This window comes from Dermacentor silvarum, chromosome 1 (assembly GCF_013339745.2).
Source record: "Dermacentor silvarum isolate Dsil-2018 chromosome 1, BIME_Dsil_1.4, whole genome shotgun sequence".
Lineage (NCBI taxonomy): Eukaryota > Metazoa > Arthropoda > Arachnida > Ixodida > Ixodidae > Dermacentor > Dermacentor silvarum.
This window is the reverse complement of record NC_051154.1, coordinates 125,796,393-125,819,442: the sequence shown is the minus strand read 5'-3', so window position 1 is coordinate 125,819,442 and position 23,050 is coordinate 125,796,393. Positions and strand designations below refer to the sequence as shown.

Below are 23,050 nucleotides of genomic sequence, written 5' to 3'. Positions count from 1 at the left end.
ACAATAGAGTGAATGGCAGGAAGGTTTGAAGTGGCTCTTTGCCGCAGCTATGGCTATCAGCATCCTGCTGCTAAAGCACGAGGTCGCGGGTTCGAATCCCGGCTGCGGAGGCAACGTTCAAATTTAAATTGGAGACGGAATGCAAAAACGCTCTTGCACTTCGATTTAGGCGGATTCCAAGAGGCCTGAAGCAATTCTGTGCACCCGACAAAGGCGTCTAGATTTGCCATAGCCCGTGTGTCGCTTTAGGACGTCAAACAAAAATTAATTTCTCAGGTGGTTTCTGCGCTTTTGACTCTGGTACTATTTATTGCCAGCATGAATAAAAAGACTGAATATCTCATAAACTTGCGCCGCACAATTACATGTTCTAATTATACCTTCCTCGGAAGAGTTCCAAAAAGAGCTAAGGCCGTAAACATATTCCATGCAATTTGCGTAGAAGCTTGCCTCACCGTTAGACTAAGATTAAGTGTATCGTGAAATTTGAAAATTTATTTGAACAGCTTTAGACATTTCGAGTTCCAGTGCAATCACATAATTTGCTCAACGTTTCCTGACGAAAACGAATCCCTGCGGTCTGGCAACTTCTTTGTTTATCCTCAATCAACCAGAACGGGCGCACCGTCCCGGAGCAGTTCTTCGTTGATCTCCCATAGAAAAAATCCGGGATGGTGTCGAGGTGTCATGCCGGCAAGCATAGCTATAGCATAGTGGGAAGCGCTCGCACATATTGCGAAGACGGGTCGCACAAATATAGGCGACGTTGCAGATAGGCGACTCTCCGGCATGTTCGATACTGAACAAGATACGGTTGTCGACATAGTGCATAGGATCCAATGCGACAAGCGACCATGCAAGCTGCATGCAGCGTTTGAGGAAACAGTAAAAAAAAAAAAAAAAAAAAAAATGCTAGGGTTTTACGTGCTACGATATGATTTTGAGACATGCCGTAGTGGAGGACTCCGGTTTAATTTTGACCCCCTGGATTTATTTAACATGCACCCAATACACGGTACACGGGTGTTCTTGCATTTCACCCCCATCAAAACGCGGCCACCGCGGCTAGGATTTGATCCCGCGCCCTCGGGCTTAGCAGCGCAACGCCAAAGAAACAACGCCAACACGGCGGTTGAGGAAACAGTAATCAGAAACGTCTACGACGCAGCGGTATAGGATAATTTGCGCTGTGCGCATCTTCTACACGAAAAGCCACCCGCAGGCCTGCTTCCATTTGGTAGGGCCCCAAATACAGGACGAACCGTGGACGAACAACACTGCAAGGCCTTCGTATATTCATTGGCTTCATCTATTTATTCCACACTGCATGCCTCGTGCATAAATCATTAAGTTTTCCCATCTGGGTGGTACGTATATTGGAACGCATTTTCGCGCCAGAAGGAAATTTAAGGCGTCATGCTATGACCCCCCCCCCCCTCACCCTCATGTTCACGAGGATGGAAAGCCTGCACGGGGCAAAAAAAAAAAAAAATGCGGTTGTATAGGTAGTCTAATTTCTTGCGTTACAGAGCCCTCCATCAATCTTTGCGACACCAAGCTGTCGAAGATGACCCATACATGACAGTTCATTCCACTTCTTTTGACGCTCAGTGTAGACGGTACATACAGCTTGTAGTGCTACTATAGGAGCTGAACTCGGCCTGCTAGGTGCTTCACTTAACTTGAACCTAAAATGTGAAACTCATAGACGGATCAAACCAGCAGCACATTGGTCGCAGTTGTCGCGAGTTACTCGGAATACTTATGTGGTGTTTAGTTTTAGCAAGCAGCTTCTAGACAAAAAGAAATTGCAATTTTATTTGTCTTTATTACGGAACATAAGTTGTAATTGCGAAAAAGAGCAATTTTTTTTTATTTGACAATACAGTATTCACTGTATTTAACAATACAGGCGATTCAGCATTACTCGGGGCAGTTGTTTCGACTGTCGGTGAACTTATACCCATTACGTCACTCATTCTTTTTTTTTTTTTCAAACTCAAAAGAGCCTAGGAAATATGACAAAATATTAAGAACAAAAGGTGAAGGCACTATACGAGCATGCATTCACGCCTGGAATGGAGCGCTCTGAACCGTGTTTTCAAAAAACGAATCCCGTATGTAAGCTGCGAAGAAGCGACCGGCCACGGCACCCAGTCAGAGCCTGACAAATAGTAAGATGGTAAGCCACCGCGGTAGCAAGCAATAAGCCTCGTGTTTCTCGCCGATCATGCTATAACCTGTGCCATGCGGACGTATAGTACGTTGAAAACACGCTTGAAAGCGCTGCAAACTATAGGCGCACGTAAAGCTTTAGTAAGCTAAGCCCTCAATGAAATTTTTCGCATTTCGTCAGCTTTCTTTTGAAAATTCGGAACCATGTAACATGGAAACAACTGCGTCAAGTGTTTCTTCCAATACATTATCAACAATAAGTCAATTTTCTGCAAAACTGAACTTATCTAGCTTACCAAGCGCGCTTTAAAAGATCAAATATTCTGAGCTAACGACCCGATGATGCCCACTCTCATTGATCAGCAAGTCACGGCAGGGTAAGCGGCAACCACACGGAACGCATATTCCGAGCAATTTCGGCGTGGCGTCTACCACCGCCGGTGCATGCGTCTATTTCGCGCAGCGTAATGGCTGAAATGCGTTCTATATGCGACATACACTTTTGTAGATAAGCACAGAGCACACATTTTTGCCGGTATTAAAACGCGGTCATCGAGAAAGGCAAAATTGGTGACGGCTAATATACGTAGGAAGCGCGTTCCATGCGGCTGCCGACACGCTGCATGCCTCCTCCCGCAGGATTGCGCCGCCAGTTTCAGGAAACGCAAGCGACCAGACGCGTGCTGCCTTCTTTTATTATTAAATATTGTACAAAGGAAAATACGAGTCAACGGCGATTTCGTGGTAGAACAAAGTAAACGGTGACTTTGTGATTTTCGTAGTTTGAAAAGGCAGGCGTAGAATTCACGGACACATGTTTTCACATGTCCGCGTGTGAAGCGGTCAAAAACATGTCATGCCCAAACAGTTACCTGTCGAGTGTGTCTATATGACTGACGGGTTTGCGCCGCGTTCCCTAGTGCAAGCGCAGATAGTTTTAAAGCGAAGCTGTCAAGGGAAGTTCCACAACGGTTCTCGTGCGGCGGCGTGATGTCTGTAAAAGAACAGCCAGCGACGCAATCAGCGTCAGAGCCCCGAAGCGGCGTGCGGCAACGTGGATATTAATCAAAGAACATCCAGCGACGCAACCTGCGTCGGAGCCCCGAAGCGGCCGTATGACCATGGGGTACACGCCATAACCAGGGCATCGGCAAGAACGCGCAGCCGGACGCCGGCGTCGGTGATGAGCTATCACAAATGCAGCGACAAACACGGACGCAAGCGAAAGACGAGGACAAAGAGTGCTGTTGGTGCTCGCTCTGCTTTGCCGTTCACCGGACCGTTTTCGTGTCGCCTGATTATTTATATAAATCACGCCCTGAGCGTAGCCTGCACTTCGGTCGCCGTCAAGTGCGCGGAAGTCGCGGCGATAGCAAAAGCGTGCGACATGGCCAGGAAGGTGGCAAAATAGCAGATCGGCTGGTTGTCTGCAGTACGCCAAGGGTTTGCAGGTGGTGGGACGGGACGCAAAAGAGAGAGCGGTGCCGTGCGTACAGGAGGTCGTGCCACGTAGAAGGCGCTTGATGGTTGCCCGGGATCTCTGACGAAGGAAGCCCAAGGCCTGGCTGCCTTTCAGCGTAGGTCAGAGGGGCGGAGACAGGCGGATGCTGTTGTGCATGTGGCATTGGGCATTGGGCAATAATAGGCAGCGCCTCGGAAACTTGCTGCTGAATGGCGTGTCGAAGCGAGGGAGCGAGTGATTGCGTAGGCTCCGGGATGCACGACACAAGGGACAATTGGCGTGCCACTTCTTCGCGAACAAACTGCTGTATTTGCTGCAGCAAGGAACTGTGGTCAACTGAATCATCGCGAACGGTGAGAGCCAAGATGTTTGTCGTGTCGAAGTTAGAGCGCCGCGTGTAAATGCGTTGTTTCCTCAGCTCGTCGTAACTTTGGCAGAGCTGAATCATGTCGGCGACCGTTTGGGTGTTCTTCGCAACGAGCTTGTGGAAGGCGTCGTCTTCGAAGCCTTTCATAATTTGTCTGATTTTGTCAGCCTCACTCATGGAAGGGTTGATGAGGCGGCAGAGGTCGACGACATCTTCAATGTAGGCGGTAAAGTTTTCGCCAGAATTCTGGGCGCGACCACGCAAGCGCTGTTCGGCGCGGAGCTTGCGCACAGCGGGTCGGCCGAATACCTCTGCGAAGCTCCTTAAAAGACGCTCAGTTCGCAACGTCAACTTCGTGGTTGCGAAACCATATAGAAGGGCCACATCGCTGAAGTAAAATATGACGTTGGCGAGTTTGTCGGCGTCATTCCACTTGTGCGCGCTCACACGTTCGTAGGAGGACAGCCAGTCCTCCACGTCGTGGTCTTCGGTGCCACTGAATGTAACAGGGTCGCGCTGCCTTGGTACGCCGGAACAGATGACAGCCGTGGGTGGCGTAGCTTCTTGCGGCGCCATGTCATCAGGCATAGTCGATGCTGGATGTAGAATCCGGGTAGGGAGTTCCAGGGTAACGAGTGCAACCAGCAACCTCCACCAAATGCAAGCAGACGTCCAGGGCGTGATTTATATAAATAATCAGGCGACACGAAAACGGTCCGGTGAACGGCAAAGCAGAGCGAGCGCGAGCACCAACAACCGGTAGTGCACCCAGGATCTCTGCCAGGGGGGGAAGCAAGCACTTTGCATAATATGCAATTTCCTTGCTTTAGCCAGAGGAATCCAACAGCAAATAAAGTGCCTAATAATTATAATAAAGACATCAAGGATGATGACGATGTTTATTTCTTCAGCGTGTAACTCAAAGTAATTTAAGCGTGAATGAATAAATACAAGACAGTGATAGAGTGTTTTTGTTAATCAGGAAAATTCGACCTCAAGCCACCTCCTGAATTCTAATGACAATGCGCACAGAGCACTGAAGGTACACGTTGGATTTGTGGGGCTGGACGCGCGTGTGTGTGTGTGTGTGAGGGGGGGGGGGGTTACAACACCCCCCCCCCCCGTCGGTGCGCCACTGCCAACACTCTTCGTCCTCGTCTTTCACTTGCGTCCGTGTTTGTCGCTACACAAAGAAAAAAAAAAACTTTAGGCGGCCTTACTGTTCCCCGTAGGTGTCTTTAATGGCGCTATAATATATATATATATATATATATATATATATATATATATATAGCCCCTAGACCTTAGGTTAACGCACGTCCTTCTCCTATACCCCACCCAGAGGAGCAACTGCCGATGAGTCCTAACGCGCCGGTGGAGCGTGCGTTAGGACACGAACAATGAATGGCTCATACCCCCCCTGTCAACGCGGCCTCACCATTACGACGACAGAAGAGAAGTGAAATTTTATGCTGGAATGGAAGCGGCAACGGAGCCAGCTGTAGAAGATGACGACGATGACGAACGCGTGAGCAGTGACACGATCACGTTCGAGCGGTTGCGCCTAGGGGCGCCAACAAGCCAGCTGTGGAGAAGACGACGACATTCGAGCCATTGCTGATGATGATAGTAAATCATCATAACACTGGGAAAGACCTGACGGTTAAGTGGCCCTTTCCTTAACTAAGCGTATGCTCCTATATCATACGAGGTCTGTTAGAAAAGTATCCGACCTTTTTTTTTTTTTTTTTTTTTTTTTTTTTTTGCGAACACCTCATGGATATGAAACACGCGCGCTTGCATCAGCCGACCTTGAACCTTCGTGCGCATGCACGAATTTTTTCCCGCCTGCCGATAGCGTCAGTCGCTGGGGACAGCAGCGTTTGAGTGAAGTAGTGCGCAGTGCTCTGGTCGATTTTTTTATTGCAAGGAAAATGACGTAGTGACTGGAGCAGCGCTACTGCATCAAATTTTGCCAGAAACTGGGCGACAGCCAAGTGGAAATCATTCGGAAGATTCAGACGGCTTTCGGTGACGATGCTATGAGCAGCACACAGATTAAGGAGTGGTGCAACCGGTTTAAAGACGGCCGCACATCTGTGGAGAGCGAGCCACGCTCCGGACGGCCATCAACATGCCGAATTGGCCAGGTCATTGCCGAAGTGAACGCTGTGGTGATGCGGGACCGTCGTGTGACTATCCGAGAAACTGCGGAAGAGGTGGGCATCAGCACTTTTTCTGCACATTTCATTATGACCAAAGATTTGGCCATGAAGAGAGTTGTGGCGGAATTCGTGCCGAAGCTGCTAACGGTGGAGCAAAAGCAACTTCGTGTTGAAGTCTCACAGGTCATGCTGAATTCCACAAACAGTGACCCCGACTTCATGAACAACATAATCACTAGTGACGAGTCTTGGGTGTACGGGTACGTACCGGAAACCAAATTCCAGTAGTCACAGTGGAAGCATTCCACGTCACCAAGACCGACGAAGGCCCGCCAACTGCGCATCAACGTCAAAGTGATGCTGACTGCTTTCTTTGACTCCCGCGGTGTGGTACACCACGAGTACGCACCACAGGGTCAAACAATCACCAAAGCGTACTACACAGGGATGTCCTCTGTCGTCTACGTGATGCTGTGCGGCGCAAGAGACCGGAGTTGTGGTCAACAGGAAATTGGCGCATCCTTCACGACGCTCCTGCACATTCCTCACACTTGATTCGGACTTTTTTGGCGAAAAACCAGACTCCTGTAGTTCAACAGGCTCCTTACTCTCCTGATATGGCCCCCTGCGACTTCTGGCTGTTTCGCAAAATCAAGAGGCTATTGAAAGGAGCGCGATTTCAGACAAGAGAGGACATTATTGCTGCAACGACAGCTGAGCTAAACTCCATTCCAAAAGAGGCCTTCTCGGAATGCTTCCAACAATGGCAGCACCGCTGGGAGATGTGTTTGGAGTCCCAAGGAGACTACTTTGAGGGCGTTTAGGTTTTCAACGCTTCAGTTATGCCAGTTTGTTTTCTTCGGCCAAAGGTCGGCTACTTTTCTAACAGACCTCGTATCTATCCTATACAACTCTTGAACCATTACCATGCTTTTAGACGGGTTTTTATTATTCTCAAGGTTTCGGAGACATCTCAACTTCCGCTTGCCTGAGGCCGATTTCCGATGTGCTCCTTGAGAAGCATAATGCCGCTAGGTGCTAGCACCATAAAATTGAGCAGAAACCATCGACGATGACAGTCAATGTAAGCGAATTGCCGTACGCTTTTAGAAAGCTAATCGGTTTATTAACGGAATGATGCGCTTGAAGGTGCATATTGCAGTGAGGGCATTTAGGTAGCGTTTGTTGTTTCATTTCGTAATTCCTTATAGAGAAGAGAACCAATAACCAGCGCATTTCTCGCGACCCGGGGTCCTCTACTGCAGCCGCCACATCGGTAGAAGGAGGCGGGAGAAGAGGAGGGCAATCCTTACCCAGCCCTCCACCACAGCCATCTAAACCTTCGGACGCCAAGTTCCACCTTCGCACTGTCACTCATTGCCTACCTTCACAACCTCTGGAATAGCCCTGTATGTTTAATGAAACTTGACAAAAAAAAAAAAAAAAACTGTCAGCCCTTCCACTGGGGTGGAGATGGAAGACCAGCGAAGCTGTACTATGGTGGGAATTATGTATTTCCAGTTACGACCATTAAGATGTGATGGTGTAATTGGTTATTTGAACTACTAAAGAATGAGAAATATATATGATCCGGTGGTTTTCATTTATTTAGTGACCACAGGGACCATGGCCTTATGGTCGCTACGGTACACCGCCATAGGGTGTACGGCAAAGGTTGGCATGTTCTTCATAAACACGTCACCAACGCCGCGCGCGTTCGGTGCGAACGCGGGCAAAACGCCGCCGCCGTCACAACAGTTCTGCACGTTGCTGGTGCTGCTGCATGTCCAAGTTTATACAGCTCCTCAGAATTTTGAGAATGACAGCCCATAAACAAATGTCATGAAACAAAACACCGGCAGCGCATGCCTTTTATGTTATATCTTCTCAGACTCATTGAGTCGCCAGTTCCCCTTGCGCCCGGTCGCAAGATACGCATTTGGTGCCGCAGCTAAACGTTGCCTCCCCTCCCTTCCTCCCGTTCCCCCACGGCCTTTCGCGCGACGGAAGAAGTCGCGTTTGCTCTCCGCCGTGCGTTCGCTCCCCGTGAAAGCGCGCATCCCTCGCGCGCTTTCACTCGCACATACAGCATACGGCCAATGACAGTTTTCTTCAACACGACCATCGGAGACTGAGCCCTTAACAGCTTCGCTGTAATATTTATTTTACCGTTGCAAACGCCATATGCAAAACTCAAAAGTTTGTGAGAACTACGTTCGCACCGAAGGTATTTTAATTTATTTACTGTTGGAAACAAACGCGTCCCGCAACTGGGTTGCGCGAGAGCACGCGCTCTTTTTATCGGCGGTGAAAGGTATAGCGAGCACAGCATGCAGGAACATGTTTCGGATATAACAGATGATATAGAAGTACGATAAGCTCGGATATAGTGCAAGCATTTGAAAAGGCTGAGGTATACAGTGAAGGACTATCGCCCCGGATATAGTGAAGCATTTGCAAAGCCTTGGGTATATTTCGGCCAGCGGCAAAACAGACTTCTATATGACTTCTGAAGTGCGGGGAACTCGCTTTTAGAGCTTCGCCGTCTTTGGTGCATGAATTGCTCGGATTGGCATACATCGATCCGCCATGTTGCGACCTTTCTGTTGATAGTCCGCGTTTGTGTTGTCCTTTCCCTTGTCGGTGTTTTCTACGCCTGCTTTTCAAACCTTCATTCTTTAGCAACTTGCTCTGCTTTCTGTCGTTGCGAGACCTCACGGTAAGTCCTTCTCCGAGAGACAGTAGGGCGCGATCCGTAATCTGAAAAAAAAAAGAAAAATGAATATTACCAAGCAGTTTGACACCCACATCACTGAGCCGCTTCAGAAATAGCCCGGCCACATCCCCACCTTATGCTGCCAGGTGTTTCAGCGAGGTAATTCTGAAATCAAGGGTTTGCCGAAGGCTAATCTGGTCGGGAATGATCATAGCATAATTATGTTAAAAAACAGACCCCGATCAAATAAGAAAACTAGAAGGTTAAACAACAAAGGACGTTACGGCTGCCGAGCGGAAGCCGTCTTGTTCAGAAGGCGACACATCACACGTGCTGGGGACAATATTGCACGACGATTAACTATTCAACCAAAGTTCACAAATTAACATATTTGAGTACGGTATATGTCACATGGTGCAATTGTGTAAATGAAGCTGTTCAGTGCTCAGCACGTACATGTCCACTTAATTAGTAATTCTAAGACTGTAACGTCAGTTTTCAGATATCCGTATATGTGCGTTACGAGAAACGTGCTTGAGAACTTTCTAAGTTGCAGGTGTCATTAGGGCGCCGTAGAAAAATTTCAAACTGCCTTCGGAGCCTTTCAAAACATTTATTAATCGACCACTGAATTAAATTTTAAACCTGTTGCTGCAAACAAAACGGCTCGTCATTTCTGTTTGAAATTTAACACACGTATGCAGTTCCTCTGTGTTCAGAATCAATTATTGAAATTGAGAATGGTCTTTGCCTGAACTAGTTAGATGCACACTGCAAAGAAGGTTTCTAGCAGAAAAAATTGACATTGACATCAGGCAAAGACACACGACACACCGCTGGACAGCTAATGAACGTTTAAAATTTGCTTCAAGGCATATCATAGCAGAAAACAACCAACGCAGTGTCATTTCTTCTTGTCACGCCCATATTTTCTAAGTTGAGTGGTTTTGCGCAGGTAGCCTTTCTTTCTTCCGTTAGTAGAATCGATGGCGCGGTGATGCCCTATCAATTCCTCCCGTTTATAGCATCTAGTCTATGGCCATGTATCCTGAAATTTCGTGCGTCAGCTTGACATTACTTTTTTTCTAAAGTATTGATGTGAAATAATACGGCGCAATGGCAATAGCGTTGGTGGAGCGAGATGCCCGGCGGGGGTGCCTTCTAAAGATATGCTGCATGTTCTGTGGTTCTATCGTTTAGACACCTGCCCGTTTGTCCAATGTATCGTCGGCCGCATGATAAAGCTATATAGTAGATCAGCCCTTTCTGGCAGGCAGAATATTCTTTTTTTCTTCTTTTTCCGGATTGGTCACTTCTTTGGGCATTATTGACCCTTTCACACATTGAATAAGTCGTTTGAGATTAAGCAAACCCCCTTCTTTGTCTGCTGTCTTTTTTAGCTAATTGGGTTAGGCCGTGTGAAGTCGAACGCCTTTATTACTGAAGTGCTTGGGGCCTCCGAAATCATTCGTTATACAGGCCACTTCGTTGTGAAGGTCGCGCACCGCACAGCCCACAATAGAGCCGGAACAGAATTATTCCTTCGTTATACAAGTCATTTCGTTGTAGAGGCGTTCGTTGTTGAGGCGCTCGACTGTATATACAACGCAGTGGCGCAACGACGGGGGGGGGGGGGGGGGGGTTCGGGGGTTGTAACCCCCCCCCCCCCCCTGAGGCCGACTTAACCCCCCCCCCTCTTTTGCTTAACCCCTTTTCTTTCCTTGCACATTTGAGTACTGCAACTGCAAGATGTAAGACGCGCAATCGTCTGCACACTCACAAAAAGCGCATTTTTTGACAATTTCCCGTGAAGAAACTGAAATTAGTGCTATTTAGATGGTATTGGCAAACTATCAACCCCCCCTGGCAGAGATCCTGGGTACGCTACTGATACAACGGCAACTTTTCTCCTGGTGTTTTTTTTTTTTTTTTTTTTTTTTTTTTTTTTTTTTTTTTTTTTTCTTTTTTCCTTCTTCGGCTTTGCTGCTACGGCATCCAGTGCTCTTTTGGCATTCTACGGCGACTGCTGCAAGCACGCCCTTAGCGTAGCCAGCGTAACAAAGCCTGGTTATCCGGTGCAAGAAGTTTCCTACTGCATAATGGCATGGCTTCAATAGATCGGTTTATAGAGCGGTCGTCACGACGGCTCGTTTAACACATACCTACAGCGCAGGATGGGGCACGCGCAATACGCATGTCCGTGCTGATCGGAGCCTATCGTCGGCAGGCAGTAATTCCCAAGCTGATATGGGCCTTGTGCACGAAGTTATCATTAGAAGTGTGTGAATATTGTGGGCGCGCGACTATGAGCTTCATGTTCAATCTGGTACAATCGCTATCAAGTGTCAGGGCTGCTTGCGGCGAAAGAGGCAAAATGAAGTGGTTTCTACATTACGCATGGAAAATACTGCGGCCGCATTAATAGTTGCGTGTTTTGGATCTTGCAAGAACGGCGCGTCTACGGGTACCCTTCTAAACGAGCGCCTCGTGAAGGTACAGGCAAATATGCATCTGAAGTAGAAGGTACATCTGAGTGCGTGAGGTTAAGAGTGATAATGAAGTCACGAAAATCACAGGTAGTGGTGACGTAGCATCACAAACCTACTATGCAAGAGTCAGTCAGCCTGGTGTAGTGGTTGCAAGCCACACAATGATCGTGTCTCCGAAATATGGACACACGCCGCACAGGCCATTCCTTCCTCTTTCACCCTTGGCTTCTCATTCGGCACAGGATAACGAAATTGGTCTTCTGCAGTCGGTTCTCCAAGACGCAGTGCCCCTCTCGTCGTCTCTGCCGTATTATCCCGTCGTCTAAAGCTCTTGACAAGACGATCATAACGTAGCTTTGACCATAGATAGCACCTACACGCACATCGATGCCACGTGATCACCACACCCCTTATTATCATGGTCCCCCCCCCCCCCCCCCCCCCTAGAGGAGCCCATGCAAACAAACCCATGCCAAGAGGTCGCACCCCATTTGGCACTATAAATCATCATTTGTTGCACGTTTGAGGAATTGACGTCTCGGTGTGCTTAAGGAGCCAGCAGCTAACACAGCAAAATAAAAAAGGGGCGGGGACAACCACTTTGTGTCAGTACTCATTTGAGGATCCAATGAAGAAATTTTAGAGATGGGGTGGTGGAGTAATGCATTGGATAGCCGCACAGGGCCCCACGAAGTTCCCTGAATGTACTCATTCCGGTTTAGAGAGCACCGAACCGGTCCGAACTATTATCATTTCCTCTCTGGAACTGAACCCGAATTGTAAATCGTGAACTCGAACCAATCCTGAAAAAAAAAAAAAAAAAAAAAAAAAAAAAATCGGTTCCGCAACTTGCTTCCTTGTTTCTTGCAAGGAAATAGACCAATAGTTTGAGACCAATAGTATGGCATGAGCTCGCCATAAAAATGAGTTCCGAAAAAACTCGGTGTGCTATTTGATCTGACTCCAGAGACGGAGTGATTCAGATGACTGCGATGAGCTGATCACGGACTTGAATGCATCAAGTAGCTCCGAGGAGGAGGACAGCACAAGATGCGCGTCGCCACGTGATGGTCCCATGGCAAGTAGCTCTACTATGAACAGCACATACGAGTTTGTACTTTAATAAATATTAGTTTTCCACAATTCACTGACGTGTACATGTGAGGCATGTTTATTCCTTTACTGCAGGTTGTCCTCTTATGAGGACACATAGTGTTACCCTTAATACCGGCTTTAAAAATATGGAATTTTTTGCTTTATATTTTCCAGCACGTAAATGAATATATGAAAAAAATGTACCAGTCATTATTTATCCATGCATCAGAGGATTAACCTCTTTAGCAGATAAAATGTCCCAGCAAAGGTTCTGGAGGATGTCGAGGAATGACCAACAGCACTTAAAGCAACCTATGTCTAGTATGGTCCTTTTTTCCCGACAAAAAGAAAACCTAATAAATTTTTAAAATTACGTCTCCACCAGCTGTAGCAGTGATTTCAAACGTAAACCTCGTCATCTAGTACACTGTGCATCTTACGTACACTCAAAGCCAAGGCTTCGCGCTTGGATAAGTAACGAATATGCACTTAAAAGCTGCGGATGCGTCGGATAGTGTCGTGCAAACGAATTGTCACGTTTTCTGAGCCCGGGCTTCATGCTGAAAAAAAAACTTTTTTAACTTTTTTTTTAACCACTGGAAAAAAGAACCACACAAAACCAACATCTCTTTAAACAGAGTTATTGGTCATATCTTGACATCCTCCACAACATTTTCACTGATCCCTTATTTATTAAGCTACTTAGAAGTTAGATAATTAAATTTAAGTATTTATTTGCACAGAATAAACAAAAGAATCACGACTAGAATGAATAACGCCCACCAACATACAGTAAGATTCTTTCACGCAAGACCCTCCGTTATTGTTTAATTCTTGGCTGGTTAATTCTGGTTGAGCTCAAAGTAATGTGAAAAATCTTTCCCTAGATCGCTGCTTCTCGAGAGCACCAGCATCAAAGACCGAAAGATCCTTCTCATCAAACAAGCTAAAATGATGCACAGGCCAAGCTGATTCAGCAGTCATGGACATTAAACCAGGCCACACTATTTTCCAACATCTGAAACTACCTTTGCGTTCCCACACATTTTCTCCCAAGGTTTGGCACAATCAGGGAAAGCCTGGGCTGTAAGCGTGTACAGAAGCAGAATAAAAGTGTCCCAGCTGTTTTGCTATTCTGCATACATAGCCACACTAAACAAAGTCTGCAAAAATTACCTGCAGAAGTAGCCAGTGGCTCGAGCGATTGTAGTGCAACATGCGACACTGCATGTTAGCACGCTTATCTAATAACTAGACTGCAAGATCATTCCTAATGTTTAGTACGAGGCGTGATTCAGTAGGTAGTTTTAACAAGAAATTTTCTCTTGCAAAGAGAACAGTTTCCGAAGAAGGCAGGTAAACTGCCTGCCAAACCAGCCTACAACTATGGTGGTTAGATGTGGCAGTGTGACGGACGCCGCATGTGCGCCGTGGGAGAGTAGCACACGAAATGTGATAGAAAATTTTGACCGCCGCTAGGGTTTCTCTGAGGCGCCGTCATCGTCGGGAGCACGTAGGGCCCCCCAGGCGGCCATGCGCACGTTGAGCCAGCGCGCCAGCGTGCAATGTGTTGACGGTATTCTAGAAGTGCACCGTTGATTGAACGCGTTACTTGTAAACATACCTCGAAGCAGCTAATGTTCATCGAAAAAGCACTTGTCACCGCACAATCAATGGTGAAGTTGTGGAAGTGCCGCGAAATCAGTCACCCGCACCTGACACAGAATGCTGTCCCGTGTTTCCAGATGTGCCGAAATATCATGCAGAAGGGAATGAAAGCTCTGTGAAAAAGAAACTTGTGTAGAGTGGTGCTGCCGACTTTCAGAGATAATTCTATGTTACCCGCCACGGTAGCCTATAGTTGCTACTGGCGTTGTGCTGCTGAGCTCAAAGTCACGGGTTCGATTACCGGCACAGCGACCTCGTTGCGATGGAGACTGAATGCAAAAATGCTTATGTGCCATGCATTTGGCACACAAGAACCCCAGGTGGTCTACATAATACATGCACGGCGTGCCTGACATGATTAGATCGTGGTTTTGGCACATAAAACATAATTTAATTTTAAATTACAACATTCCATATCATGGCTGCTGTTCATGGCAAAAATTAAGAGCACGGCGAAGGCGAGCAACAAAGCTGATGCACTGACACTGTTTACTCCGGAAAAGGTTTTGCTGTATATATCGCACGTGTGCGTGACAAATGAAATGAAGTGGGCACTGTAACAGAACACAGATCAGTTAAGACGAAAAAAAAGAAATTAACACGCACACTAGAAAAAAAACAGAAAGAGGTCAAACGCAAGCTTAATCTCATAAAACATGGATGATAATTCTATGTCTGCGGGAGAGCTATTCAGGGCTGATTGAGAAAACTTGAGCTTGCCTTTACATTATATATATATATATATATATATGCTCATCAGTTGTCTGGGTGGTGCAAAACAATATTTGTCGTAAAGCATTGCTACATACAAGACTGAAGGTACGAAATTATTTAGTTGTGGATGACACGATTGCAATATAGGCTTCAACTAAAACAGGAATAACAGCATTTTATCTGCTACTCAGCGTTACACTATCAGACGCGTGCCGTGACCAAGAAAAAAAGGTGCACAGTGTCAGACATTCCTGACATCAGTCACCGACATATGACAAGTACAATGCGCTCCTGTCTGTCATTTCGCTGCTTCTCACTCTTTTTGCACGAACATGCAAGGCTTGGCGAATGGATAAAAGCACATATGAGCACAATGTATCCAAAAATTATAAACTCTCAAAGTAAAGGCGATAAGGCAGCCCGCATTCGGCTGTAGCTGCGCCTATACGTATACACTGCTGCATCGGCTTAACGCGCTCCCGTGGCGCACACAGCGCCCCTAAGAGGGGCGCCATGTTTCAACGACATTTTGTGCAGCTCCACGCTCCCGCCCGTCACACTGCCCTTCTAGCCATCATACTACAACAGCACACTTGCTATTGGGGCATTTGTGGCCTGCAGCACTACATGCTGCTATATCACTGCTCTGGTCACTTGTAATATTTTTTTTTCCAGTGAGTCCACCAGCAGCAGCATTGTGGAAAAGTATTGTCACCATCTCTAGTATCCAATTTTACAATAACTGCTACAACAACTATAACAAAAGTGCAACTAAAACGAAGCTTAGCAAAGAAGCATGTTTATTCTAGCAGTTTCACAACAGGCAGTGTCTGCTTGACATTCGGCAGCATCTGGACGAAAACGGTTCACACAGCCAGCAATAAATAAGGCAAACTAGAAAAAGCACATAGCCCAGCCAGTCCCCCAACCACAGGAAGAATCACACACATTTACTTTGTACTCTCTGCAGTTCTCCACCCATGACTTGGCTCTTCAAACAGCTTATTTTGGGACTACTGACACAGCAAAGAATAGCATAGCAAAACAACCTACAAGGATTCCCCGAGTACAAACAGTCCAGCACATGACAAAATTTAACAAATTAAAGCCATGAACTAGAGTAACATGTGACACTTCAAGCCCACCATTCATTCCATCATGCTACTTTTAAGCAACACAGCAAAACAAGGCTCAGCCATTGTTTGAGGCTATAATACTATAATCCAACATACCAAAAACAGAAAGCAAAATGTAATGACCTTATCAGCAAATACAGCTGTAGCAAGTTTAATAGACCAGCAACTATTCCTTACAATTTGCCAGTTGGAATGTAAACTTTCACTCTGTGTGCAACAGTTAAGAATATTAGTCTAGCTTACTGCATTGCAATGGAATCACTCTCAGTTTGTCAAATTCAAATTTGTTCCAGCCCATGTTTACAAACAATACTTAACAGGCTGGGGACTTTCTTACCCACGAGAGTACAAAAAATAAGCAGCAACAACACAAATGTGCAGCCTCATGTTAACACTGATACAGCCAATCGTAGCCTGTTCAACCTTTTTGAACAATGGCAATTTGCATTCATCTGAAGCATGACTTGTCTGTCAAGGTTAGACTATAGTTTCATGACAAGTATATATTGTGCCACAAACTAAATCAACCTATGACAGAGCAACTACAGTATCACTACAAATCTGGTCTTCGAATGCCAGTAAGTCTACGACAATTGTATACTTATTGTACACTTTTAAGCAGAGTCCAGAACATCGTGCATGTTTCTGCCATGCTCGGAAGGAGAAAGAACACACAACTGGCTTTATATGAAACAGCAAAACACGAAGCCATTAAAAAACTACAACCCACATAACCTTCAAATGACAATGCAGACAAGCAAACATTCGCTAAAATGAATGTGACAGCACAATTTTATTTTACAATGGCTTTACAAACCTCAGTCAAGTTTTTCTACTCTCTAGACAAACATCTAAAAATACATAACTCTTGTAGGCACTGCAGTGTTTATTTTTTTTATTTTCTGACATATAACTTGCAGCTTGCAGTTATAAGGCATGAAAATAGACATATTAAATGCACACATCACCCAGCAATGTGACATTAAACATCTGAGAACAATGACATATTTTAATAAAAGGGTGTGCAGCACGTATGCAGATGCGAGGTGAACATGAGCTCAAGCAGTGATACAGAAAAATAATCTATGCTGCCTTTCAAGGCAACCATTGAAGTGAAAGGAGGTAGGGTGGCTTAGCGTTAAGTAACTAACCAGCGTCAACAGAAAACTGTAGCAAACAATATAAGCAGCATCAAAAATGGTTCAGCTGCCTTCCAGCACCTGCTGTTTCAAGATTATCATGCTGACATTGTGTAGACACCAGACTACAGAAGAAGCCACAAAAAATGTAGAATGAGAGATATGACACCTCAGAATGCTTCAGAAGATTAACTTATCACTCTTGTTTTGCGTCACCATTGTAGAACAAATTGTTGCTTCCCAAGATATTGCAAGAGAATAGCTGTCATGCACATTACTAAGTGCTGTAATTCAGTGTACAGCAAAGCCCCTGTCACCAATATGCATATCGCTTGATAGGCCAATTCACAAGTCAAAAATAGGAAGAAACTTGTTCTACATAGATGTGTCATCTACCTCCACAGGAGGCACAGTGCACGAGAACATCCAGCATTTAAAATGCCAAAAGCAAAGCACCTTGCTGCCAGAGTGGAAGTACATATGCAATGCAAAAGCACAAGTGGCCATCAAACCCTGGTATTGCCTTTTGCTTTTCAGGGGCTAGAGAAAATGGTGACAATGTTTTTATAAGGAGCCAACTTGGAAATACGTACAGCAGTGGAAAACAAAATATACAAGAAAGCAAAAATTTATGAAATGGTAAGCATCACATTAAACATATTTGACAGATTTTGGTGCACAACAATAAAACTTCCAGTGCCTTACAGCAAGCTTGAATATTCCCCTATTTTCATACAAAGCACCTCAACAGAGAAGGCCAACATAGTCCCTACAATACGAGAAGGAATCAGCAAGTCAGAAAAAAGAAACTGAATGAATTTGAAACTTTTAAACAGCAGTTCAGCACATTGAACTGCAGTAAGAAAGTACAAAGCTAGTCTTGTTTGCAAAAGAAAAACAAAGCAAATACTTGAAACACCAATTATTCAGTACAGGGCTAAGAATAATGTGCTATCAATTGACTGACTGCTGGTGCTTGACTGTTCAGAGAACATACGTGAATACTCAATATCACCTTCATATATGGCCTTGCACTTTGCAGAGTTTACATGCAGCAACTAGACCCCAGGTTTAAAAAATGTATGCATTAACTACCAAGAACACCAAATGCAGTAGGTCGCAAAAGCAGCATAGATCCTAATAAATGCCCTGAGTTAAAGCACACTAAGGCTAAAATCTTTAAAATATGGTGAGTTATTAAGACAGACTCAGCTAATTCCTTTAGCTTTATCAAAAACTTTATTCTGACAAATTTGCCCACAAAGCTTCAAAAACAAGGATGATGTTTAAATCAAGTTAGCAATACCTGCAAACTTTTGACAACTAAGAATGTATGCTTGCAGCAGATGAGGGTGTGACAACTGGTACGCACTGAACAATAATGCATTATTTTGATGAGATCCAATAAGCAGAAATGTGAAGACACGTGAACTTCACTTCAATTGCCTAAACTGTGCCCTCAAAAGTCCTAACAGACAACAAGATGGTTGATGAGCAGTGGACGAAAATGTAGATGTGCTTCCAGTGATGCTGCACTTTTCAACAGGCAAATGTCCGCTCAGTCACACTCCATTTGGTCTTACTAGCAACTTATCTTCACATGTTGCATGGACACTGGCCAAAGCAGCATTGTGGTTGGTCTCCCGAGATGTTCCACCACCACCCCTGATATCAGCTATGTGTGACTTATCTTCCAAAGCTGCTAAGCTATTTGCCAGAGTCATAGTACTTGTAGACCAGCACACCCGTGCCCAGCAGGAGAACAAGGCCAAGAGATACGCGCTTCAGCAGACTCCGCCGCTGGCCCCAGGCTTCTGAAGAGCGCTGCTTCTGCCGCATGCGTTGCAGCATCTGTGACGTGCGCTCCACCCTCTCTCGTCGTTGCCGCCTGCGCAACTCTGCCTCCTCTCCGGTGCTGCATACAATACAGGGGCATCATCAAGAGCACCTTCCTCTCAAGCCAGCATGAGCTAAGCAACCAGACCATGCCTAACCAGGCTCACACCTTCACTGCCTAAAGCTTGCAGCAATTGTTTACTTCGCAGTCATGCAAAACCAACTGGGGAGCCTCCAAAAGCATAACTACCTTTTTACTATGCTCATAGTCATCATTACTCATGCCTCATTTTCATGCAACTCAAGAAAAGACCGAATGAAAAGCAGCAAATGGGTCATGTAGCTTAGACCATGTGAACTGGCACTAGCAATAGGCATGCTAAGATAACTTTGTACTACTACTTTAATCGACCAGTACAATCATGTTTATATTTTTCAACAGCAGTATGCAGTAGCTGCACCAGCTCTCTTATAAGAATGGGCATTTAATATATGTAGAAAAGAAAAATCCATATCTCCAAGCAGTAATGAAGCAAAGAGACACCATTTAACACCTCAAGAGCACTTAATGTGAAATTTCAACGACAATGCAATTTAACTATCCCTCATAGCATGTACTTCCCCCACAAATACTCGCAATAAACCAAAGCAACAAATCATTCACAGTACTTATGCTGTTAAAAATCAGGCATCAACCAACACAAACTGAGGGGGGTGAAAAAGCTCATCAAATTGTTAAAGCAAGTACAATTCCAATTTAAGTTTCCTGTGAAGCCCACACACCCACATTTCAGTTTGCAAAGTGCTGTAAATTTGTTAAACCGAAACTAGCCAAGCTGCAAACAGAGCTAGTTCAAAAGCTGACAAAACCCGTCTTATCCTTTTGCTAGAATAACTGCATGGGTACAAGGGGTGTCACCTGCTCTAAGCCTTTCAGTAAGCTTTGTTAAGGATAAAAATGTATCAGTGAACTCCCAACACCACTGCAGGAAACATGAACACTTCTCTTTATAACCGCCACAGTGGCATAATATTATGGACTATGGTGTTGTGGTGCAAAGCATGAGGTCGCGGGATCAAATCCCGGCCATGCCGGCCGCATTTCGATGGGGGCGAAATGCAAAAACGCTAGTGTCCAGTGCATTGGGGGCACATTAAAGATACCCTGGTGGTCAAAATTAATCCCGAGTCCCCAACTACAGCGTGCCTCATAATTAAATCGTGGTTTTGGCACATAAAACCCTAGAATTCACCCAGAATTCAATTCACTTCTCATAATGTGTTATAGTTAAAAAGCCTGTAGAGAGTGATGTAGTTTAAATCGTTCCAGCAAAAAGTCTATAACTGCATAAAATTTGTGCGGTGTCCCCTTGATTTCTAAATATAACATGTATCTTGAGGCACTTTCCATTAGATCTGTACTGTAATTGGTCCGGGCGACTCCAGATCAATTTTAACCACCTGTGGTGTAGAATCATTTAATACACATGTATGTTCGAACAGCAACAAGACAGACCTCCGGGTGTTTACTGGTGGTGCCTGTCAATGGTCACACAGTTCCCTCAGCAATGTTTTTTTTTGTTTTTTTTTTTAACAGCAGTTTATATCAGGCAATTCTTCCTAAAATGAATGGATGTTTGGCAATACATGTGAAATTGTAAATTTTTCCTGTACCTTAAACAAACTTCAGATTTCAAGCATGGAGATTCGAAGACATAAAAGTGAAGAATTTTTTTTTTTTTTTGTTAGCTGTGTAGTCTAATCGCAAGAAACAAGCAACAGAATAAATCACAAAACCAATTGGAACCCAGACTGCTTAAATTAAAGTTACAGTTGCATTTAAGATTCTGTAGCAGGAGAGCAATGGTGCTCAAATTAAAGGGACCGACAACCAATTTTGAGTTACCCTCTTCCTGTGGCACAACGGAAAGTGAGTTATCAAAGTTACCAAGGCTTGCCGCAATTTCTTCAGAATGTGAAAAGAAAAAAATGCCACCAGAATTTTCCATCTGCAAACAGTTTTTAATTTACTATAAGCAGACACCGGCCACACTGATCACTAAGAGAAATGACAAATAGCCTCTCAAAAAAAAAAAAAAAAATACTGAGGACCTGGAAATACATGCAGCTTTGGCAGCAAGACGGCAAAATCTAACTGGCTTTTGCAATATTTTCTTATTGTGTGATGCACCCCAGTGCTCCATTAGGATAAGGCAGCAGGAAATCGCAAGACACCAACAGGTATTTTGAGACAACAAAGAAGACATGCCACTTGAAAAGATATAACTAAAAAAAAGTTGAAAGCAGGAATAGAGAAAGAGAAGACGCACAGACATGCAAGCTGACATGCCAGGTGGAGAATATATTGGCACTGGGACGTGCATAATAGGTGCCATGACATTAAGTGGAGCACATTCAGCACCACTTCATAACAAAAGCTTACTACACACACACACACACATACATATATATAATCTTTTTTAAATAAATCCAGAGGTTCAAAAGACCTTATGGTAGCAAAGGGTAACATCATGTGAAAAGCAAAGCATGCATGACAATGACTCAATAATATACATTTTGTGAGCTCATGGGGCCCAAACATTTTTTCCAGACACTGGCTCACCACCATGTGACCCATGTCATTTTTGACGACTTCCTGTGCCAATTAAAATTTAATTGACTGTTTGAGACATCATTCTCGATTCCATCAATATGATGTACACTTTTCCTCTGCACCATAATCTCGCTGCACGTTCCCATTGGTTGCCGGTACCTTTATTGGAACCTGCCCACACACTTTTTGTAGTACGCAGCTGAAGTAAACAAGCTTTGCCATGATAACATGCCGCAGCATCAACTGTTAGGCACAGCAGGAACAAGCAATACCTGAACACTCGGACATCATGCTCAGCCAATAGCTAATATGAGCAAGCGCAGGCAGCTGCACACTGTGCAGCTGCAAACTGCTCAAGCAAAGTATCACGATGTAAAATAGAAAATATACCAATGTTAGAAATTACAATTTTGTTCCAGTAAAACAGGCAGCCATTTAAAAAAGGACGCAGACAGGCTGGCCCATGCTATGAGAAGAAGAACTACTCGCCATTCTGTCCTGTGGGTCCAGTTGGTGTTGAACACACAACAATAAATGGACAGCCGACAGTTGATTCATAGCCATAATGAAAACACTCCATCGATGATATACACACGTCCCCTTCATTTCAGAGCTTAGTTAAATGCTGCTGTAGGATACAAGTGGCCAGACATAATACAACACTTACTGCCATTTTCAAAAAGGATGATGTGTGCTTACCCTGTGCAGACACTCCTTGCAGGTGCTCAATTTGAAAACACAAAAACAGCTCTTTTCTTTTTTTCTTTTTCACAGGATCTAGACATACAGCCGTAATTCTTAAAGAACCAGATTTTATTTTACAAGCACGTGTGATATGCACTGGGCTCCTTGCGAAACCTCCCAGTCAACCTACACAACAGAAACTTCACCATAGCTACAATCCTTTCTCAAGGCAAAAATATGGTGTCATGTAGTACAGCTGCCTGGAGGAAGTAAGCCTTTACAGCAAGATCACTCCCTGCAGACACCTTTACGATGCTATGCCAGGTTCACTATCTCACAGCACTAGTGAGACATTGTTCCACTAAGTTTACTGCACCAAGGAGCAATATCAACTTCTCGCAAAAATATTGTAGATATGGTCAGGACACTTCCAAAGGAGGAACAAAATTCTGCAATACATTGTGAACAGGCTTCTGCATTTTCAAAAGTGGTAAAATTTATGCCCCGTGATATACAGTGAGCACCTGTGTAAAACCAACTCAAGCAATACTACTATAGTCAGTGGGTCAAGTCAAGCATACCGAAGCTAATGCCCCTTTGCGAGAGAACTTTACACACGCACCAACAAATCACTTCATGTTTCCCTCCCCTTCGTATCCACATCCCAACCTCAAAGGGAGAGAGTGAGAGGTTTTTGCCGAGATGCAAGCAACACCTATGTCTGTACAGGGATTAATTTCAGTGGACCGTCTACCACTGTGGCACACACCTGCTCACATTCTCAGAGTCG

The 23,050-nt window shown here is 44.9% G+C and overlaps 1 protein-coding gene across 2 annotated transcripts in view; it reads right to left on the bottom strand.

Moving 5' to 3' along the window:
- Window positions 1-7,018: 7,018 nt before the first annotated feature.
- The window catches only part of LOC119436004 (tyrosine-protein phosphatase non-receptor type 1-like), a 72,537-nt gene continuing 56,505 nt past the window's right edge, over window positions 7,019-23,050 (bottom strand). Inside the window, exon 9 of one of the 2 annotated variants that reach the window (XM_049673265.1) lies at window positions 7,019-8,929. In XM_049673265.1, coding sequence (XP_049529222.1) covers window positions 8,884-8,929 — 46 coding nt within the window. In that variant the 3' untranslated portion in view covers window positions 7,019-8,883. Of the gene's footprint in view, window positions 8,930-15,634; window positions 19,042-23,050 lie in introns of those variants that run through there. The other variant, XM_037702726.2, reaches the window with a different exon arrangement.